Source organism: Sinocyclocheilus anshuiensis, unplaced genomic scaffold, assembly GCF_001515605.1.
Source record: "Sinocyclocheilus anshuiensis isolate Anshui unplaced genomic scaffold, SAMN03320099.WGS_v1.1 scaffold219, whole genome shotgun sequence".
Lineage (NCBI taxonomy): Eukaryota > Metazoa > Chordata > Actinopteri > Cypriniformes > Cyprinidae > Sinocyclocheilus > Sinocyclocheilus anshuiensis.
Window position 1 is genome coordinate 683 of NW_015548200.1, and position 7,061 is coordinate 7,743.

The window sequence follows — 7,061 nt, forward strand, 5'->3', positions numbered from 1 at the left end:
TTTTTTTCTGAAGTGCGGCTGGCTTGACCGCAGTCTAAATAGCGCTATACAAATAAAAAAAAATTGGTCGGCTTTAAGGTGGAAACAGATACGCATATTAAAATTTAAAAGCACATTTCTGTCACGCCAAACTGATGTCTGTCTAACTTTCACCTTTATTAGGTTATGCAGTAAAGCTAAATAAGTCAGCCTGGTCTGTACAGTTACGCACTTCCCTCACATCCCTCCTTGCGGTTTCATACCCATGATGCAGCGCGGCTCAGCCTGTCGCCATGATTCTTGTGCAGATGTTTTCAGAGCTCAGACTGAGGAGATTGCACGCTAAGCTAACGGCCTGAAGCTCTGCACTTAAACCAGTTTCAATGCACTCATCGACGTTGTAGAGATACAAGAGTCTCCAAGATAACATTCAATCTTGGGTTATGGCGACCAGTGCCGGGGGTATGATATGTACTATTGATTTACACTTAGTTTAGCTCCCAGCTAGTGCTAACGAGTTAGCTGCTTTTGTTTCATGATTCGCTGAGCTTCTGACATCTGCTGTTGGTTTGCAGATTGAACAGAGTTTACTTTTATGCCACGACTATATTTTTTTATTTCTATGGTGTGTCATATTGATGGTCGTGAGTCATTAGCAGGCGTGCATTTACATATTTACTCATTTGCGGTTGCTAACTATCTAGCTGAAGGGTTGCAATGATTGCGCAGCCCGTGTGTTTATACACAAAATGCAACGAATGATTTATACTTGGATAGTGATTTTGACATTTAAATGGCGGATGAAGAATTGTCGCGTGTGGACATGAGGTTGGGGCTGTATGGGTATGTAAGCATCTGTACCGCTGCCTCGACAGGCGGCAAGACTTGTTTTATCCAGGCCATAGATACAAATCATGTGTTTCGAGAAGATCTCTATCTAAATCAATACGGGGCTGTTTTGTCACACCGTAGTAGCAAGTACGTGTTTGTGTGTTAAATGTAGGCGTGATGTTATGTCAAGTGTGTGTTGTAGTGGTTTATTACAGAGACCAGGACCAGTTCCCGTAAAGCCCTTCAACCTGTCAATCGTACAGTGCTTCACTGTCAACTGCACAGAGGCAGATCAGATTTGAATGCTATTCTCAAGTTCAGTATTTGATTTAGATTACATGCTAATGGAAACGTGCTTCCCAGTGAACATAATGTTGTAAATTGGTAGTTGAACGGCTTAGAAAGTAAATATCACAGGAACTGCACTTGATACAGTCTTCCAGTGGCTTCTTCTAAATAACATTTGTACTGGTTAATTACTCACCCTCATGCCATTCTAAACCTATGTGACTTACTTTCTTCTGTGAAACATAAAAGAAGATATTTGAAGAAGTTTCTCTTTGTTTTTCATTTATATAATGGGGGTAAGTGGTCAGCGGACTGTTTGGTTCCCAGCATTCCTCAAAATATCTTCTTTTGTGCAGAAGAAAGCCATACAGTTTTGGAATGACATGAGGGCAAGCAAATGATCGCTGAATGTTTCGATTTTGGATAAACCGTCCCCTTAAGATTAGAGATATTCTTCAGAGACTAGTAAATTTGAGAAAAGAGAAATTGTGGCGCTTCAGAATCTTGAACCTGAACATCTCAAGCACAAAATCTTGGCTTTGCAGACTAGGGCTGAGCATATACAATTATTTAAACATGACACAGAGTATAATTTTATATAAATGTAATAATGTAAGACGAATGTGTTTCGTTCTCTTGTCTGCATGTAGATGATGAGTTTGATGAATATGATAAGCCTGGTGCTGAAAGGTCAAGAAGACGGAGAGGAGAAGATGATGACTTGGAAAGGTAAGTCTTCACTGTCTCATTACTGGATTAGATTTTATGTCTCTATTAAGCAGAATGAAAAAAAATAATAATAATAAAGAGAGCATCAGTTTCCCAGAAACACTCATAGCATTTCAGCAAAAGTCTTTCATGGCATTCAAAATAAATCTCACCAGCATAGATATAGAGTCTATTGGTTGCCGTGGGGTGTGGTTTTTGCAAAGCAAATGAAGTTGTTGCTTTAATATCTGCTTTAATGCTCTACTGAAATGGTGTAAGGCATTTCAAAGATTTATTGTGAAAGCACCATCTTTTTTAATCATAAATTTATCAATTCACAGTGATTTGGAGGAGGGAGACTTACTTGAAGAAGATTGGCTGTCATCAAAAAAGGTAAAGTGATTTCCATCATTGCCAGTTTCTCCTCTACTTAAACTTATTTTTCAGTTGCAGCCTTTTTCAGTGCTTTTAAGCAATCTTAACTGATAGAAATACATCAAATATTCCCAGCAGGTGTACTTAATGTTCAAGACTTATGAGGCCAACAACATATGTAACAATTTCACCAAAATATCAATCATATTAAGCAGAAGATTATTTATTTATTTTTTTGTCCACCCCAGAACCCCTCAGAGCTGTCAGATGAGGAGCTAAATGATGACCTGTTACAAAGTGATGAAGAAGACCAAAATGCAAGGTACCCTAACAAAGCCTACAAATACAACCCTACACTCTAACAAAAAAAATGCTGGGTTAAAACCAACTATTGCTGTTTTTTTTTTGACTCAGCTGGTTGGGTTAAATGTTTTTACCCAACATGATGGGTTGTTTTATTTAACTCAACTATTGTTTAAAAATTACTATATTGCTGGTTTAAAATGGGCTGGAAAATAAAAAATTACACAAAGAATTACTAGAGGCAACAGCAATAATCGAAAGATGAACATTTATTAATTAGCAAGAACACCCATGGAAAAAAAAAAAGACAAATTTAATTTATTTGGGTGAATAAAGCATAGTTTACAAAATTTATATTTACGCTACTGCTTGCTAAATCTGAAGATGAGATACTTTTTATGATTATGAATGTCAAAATAGTCTGCAGTATCCCAAAATAGCCTGTATTAAAAGTATTTTTTGACTTTTTTGCTTTTTATCGTTGTTGCACAGAAAAATGTAAGCTTAAAATGAATATAAAATATCACATTACCCAAACTGTTCACTTTTTAATTTGTAGGGTCAAAATTGCCTTCACCCCATAATTTATGCAAAGCTTCTAAAATCAATTTATGCTTGCTCTAAAATCAATAGTTCATCCATAACATAATTAGAGATGACATTGAACTAACTTTGACACCTGCCTTAATCAAACAGCTTTCTTTTTTTGCAATAAAAAAAAAAAGAGTTTAAAATAACAATTTTAGGTGACATGCTTCACGTCAGACTCTAATATAGTAATTGTGGTAACGGAAGGGCAAGCACAACAAAAATCTACAAATTCATCACTTTATTGTCCAGAGCTTAACACATGCTTGTCTGTTGATGTCTTTGTGTCTGTGATCCAGTGGTCAGGGTGACGTTGTGAGTTTAAATGCCACACTGGGTCTGGGCACGTCTGGGCACCTTCAAGATGAAGACCCTGACGGAGGTGGATACACTGAATACACCTATGAAGAGACAGAGGGGGGCCAACCGGGTTTCTCTCAGGGTGAGGAGTATGCGGGAAATGAGTACCAAGGAGAAGATGAAGAGGTGGAATACACAGGAGACCAGAATTGTGATGAATATCAAGATGAAGTGCTGGACCTACAGATCGACGAGCCACTGGATGATGATTTTCAAGTAAGTAACACTTTCTCTTGCTATCTCTATTGCTTGCACACACTCCCCATAATTAGGTCTGTTGCAGTGAAGAAATTTCTCTTTGAGGTGATTTTGAGTGGCTCAATATCACAATATGTGATATTATGGCTAGAGATGCAATGATCGACCTGCCAGCGACCGGAATTAGCCGTTTTTCCACATGATTGACCCGGACCGGTGACCGGCCAGTCAGTCTGACAATTCCGAGCCAGGCTGTTTTGACATCACACCTACGCTCATATCCGCATGTAAATATGTAGTCAGTGTGGAAGTTCTTCACTGTGAGTGAAGAAGACACAAAGTTCCCAATTTGTAATACGTGTAGGCCCAAAGTAAACCGTGGGGAACCACAGGAAGTAGGTTTTTTAAAGGGGCAAGTGAGAGAATTTTACATGCCCAACCGGACAAGAAGCCTGATTAAAACCTCCAAAACAAAAATAACTAGGGAAGCACTGAAACTTGGATTTTATTTCATTCAGTGTAAATGGCGACTGATAATGTATTGATGTCGTGCCAGATGAGGCTCGCGCAGCCTGTCTGATTGAGAGAGAGAGACGTGCAGAAATCAAAACAAATGAGCACAACATCAAACACAAAGTAACTCACAGAAAGTTACAGATACATAAATATTTATAAATATGATAAAGATATTTATAAAATATGATTTAGGTAAGCAACATTACACGACCAAGATGTTTCCTCGAATATCAACACGATTGCAAAGTGACACTGATTTTATACAATAGTAGTTCAATAAACAAGAAGTTAAAATTAAGTGACTTACATTTTAGACACATCATTGACTCTTTTTGCTCAATTTCGCAAACGAAAATAGTTCCAATCAAAGCCACAGCAGAACCACGTGTCTCCCAGCAATGCAGCACTGTTTGGTTACTGAATGAATCCACATTTTTGAAGGAATGGACTGAGTCAATGATTCAGTAACCCATTCATAAAGACAGTCACTTACCTCATCCATTTAAATGAATCAGCTGAATGAATGACTAAATGACTCGCTCATTAAAACAGTAATTTGCCACCACCTACTGGTGGTTTGGTTTCATATTTAAAAGTATTGTTGCATTTCTCCCAACATTTCTTAGTTGTATGTTCGAAAAATTATTTAAAACATTAATCTTATAAAATTATTTATGCACTTGCAATTTTGCAGTGTAAATGCATGTATGGCACCTCAGCTTCATCAAACAGTATGTGTAAATGCATCTAATGCCAGTTAAGATGCAGATTCCGTTTCCTCTGCAGTGGAAAGATGGAGTTTGTTGATACTGATTTCATTTAAATGGTAACAACTGTAAAAAAAAATTTTATTCTACCTGAATTAATTGAAAAAAAAGTAAGAATTTGATGTGAAAGATGACACATTTAATAGAGTTAAGCCTGGCTCACACTACAGGAGTTTTAAAGGTCCCATGGCATGAAAATTTCACTTTATGAGGTTTTACAAGATATTATTAAGATTATCATGCCAGAGGGAGCGCCTCACGTGATCTCACGCAGCAGATCATCATTGATATTTCAGTGATGTTTACATATGTTAGCTAGTGTGCTAGCTGCTTTCTACACTCACATTCAAAACTGAGGCGATTTCACTCCAGTGCTTCTCTTTGTCCTTACGGTTGTGATACGTTTTCGACACATTATACAGACAGTCTGTTACTATAAAACGTCAAGAAGCAGTTTCCTCCGTCTCCACTATCCAACGGGGCCGTACAGCAGCTGTTTTGTGGTCACGCATTGGCTATTGTGAAAGTACTGACGTAATCATATAGCCGTCATCATCCCGATTTCAATCCTAAATATCAAACATGGATGTAATCATATAGCCGTCATCATCCCGATTTAAATCCTAAATATCAAACATGTTTGATATGATCGGGCCGGCCCCGATTTGTGTGCGAGCAGATCGGGAGGTGCAAGATTCGATCTGTGAATGCCTCACATTACCAGATAATCCGCGCCGAACATCGGGACCGATCGAGGGGCTCGACAAGATTTTTGCTCCGATTCTCGGGAGGGGGAAATCGTGGCTAAATCGGGCTAAAAATCCTATAGTGGGAGCCAGGCTTTAGGGAAAAAAATGATCAGTTATAAACATAGTGGGAAATGACATCTGTTTTGTTATATACAGTTCTCAATTTCAGTTAATTGTTATTTCTACCTCTTTCCAGTCACAGAGCACTTTATTTTGAGAGTTGTTTAAGTGAGAGAACATCTGTAACTTAGTCCAGATTGAGGGAATTGACCTATCGGTAAGACCCCCGCCCCCCTTAGTTCCTGTTGCGAACTCGGACAAACAAACGGAGTTGCTAACTGTCTTACAATGACAGCTGTCAGTGTGAAAACCTTGTCCCAAGATGTTTTTGATAAATTTTGGACACAGAAGAAAGACCACCATTCAAGTGGGACTTAAATATGCCATAGAGGGCTATATAAAAGATTTTAAAATAAATATGGTGGGTAACAAGATTAATTTGGAAGAGAGGGTTTGCATTGTGAGGGATCACAATGCAAGCGGGAGAAGCCTCGTGTTACAGTCGTCACGATCGCAGATGACAATATCCAGGATTCATGTACCGCAGGGTAAGATTAAATTCATTTACCTTTATCCAGTTTAATATGGAGAGGCACTGAAATGTAGACCTTCGATTATGTGTTTTTGACTTACACTGTACATGACGTGAGAACAGTTAGCTTTTTAGGTTTGTACGTTAGCAGCTCACTATACATTAGCAAGTTTTAGCTAGGGGTGCTCCGATCAGGATTTTTGAGGCCGATCACTGATCAGCGATCACAGAAAGCAGTATCTGCCGATACCGATCTTTTTAAAGCCTTCTTTTTTATAATTTATACCTATTTATAGTGATACTCCAATCATAATTTTTAGACATTTATTCAGGGCCTGAATTTCATTTTTTTAAAATGGGGGGAATTCCCCTCTTAGGTGACTCTTGTGAGAGGGGAAGCAGCTAGGGATACACCGATACCAATTTTTCCAGTACTCGCCCGATACCGATACTTTTATTTTTGGTACTTGCCGATACAGAGTACCGATACTGATATTTTTCTTGCATTTGTAAATTTTAAAAATATTGGGTACAGAAACCAAAACAGTATGTATAATGTTAGTTGGTTAACTTCATTTATCAAATAGATAGTCAAACCAAAATTTATTCAGACACCTTCAACATTTCTCACATTATCACAGTTTATTCGCTATAGTTTAGAAAATGGTAATAAAATATAACAAGAACTCATATTTTAAACTGTGTTAAACTGTCAGAAATTCAGCTTGATAATGTTAGATAACTTTGATAGAAAGGTATGTAATGGATTACAATCAACCAAAAATTATTCAGACAGTATGACAGTAT

The 7,061-nt window shown here is 37.8% G+C and overlaps 1 protein-coding gene across 1 annotated transcript in view; it reads left to right on the forward strand.

Annotated features, from left to right (window-relative positions):
• The first annotated feature begins 268 nt into the window (after positions 1-268).
• LOC107653286 (RNA-binding protein 33) overlaps positions 269-7,061 on the forward strand; it is a 51,933-nt gene continuing 45,140 nt past the window's right edge. Inside the window, exons 1-5 of the mRNA XM_016439953.1 lie at positions 269-441; positions 1,749-1,827; positions 2,148-2,199; positions 2,430-2,503; positions 3,372-3,648. Of these exons, the coding sequence (XP_016295439.1) occupies positions 423-441; positions 1,749-1,827; positions 2,148-2,199; positions 2,430-2,503; positions 3,372-3,648 (501 nt within the window). The 5' untranslated portion in view covers positions 269-422. The remainder of the gene's footprint in view (positions 442-1,748; positions 1,828-2,147; positions 2,200-2,429; positions 2,504-3,371; positions 3,649-7,061) is intronic.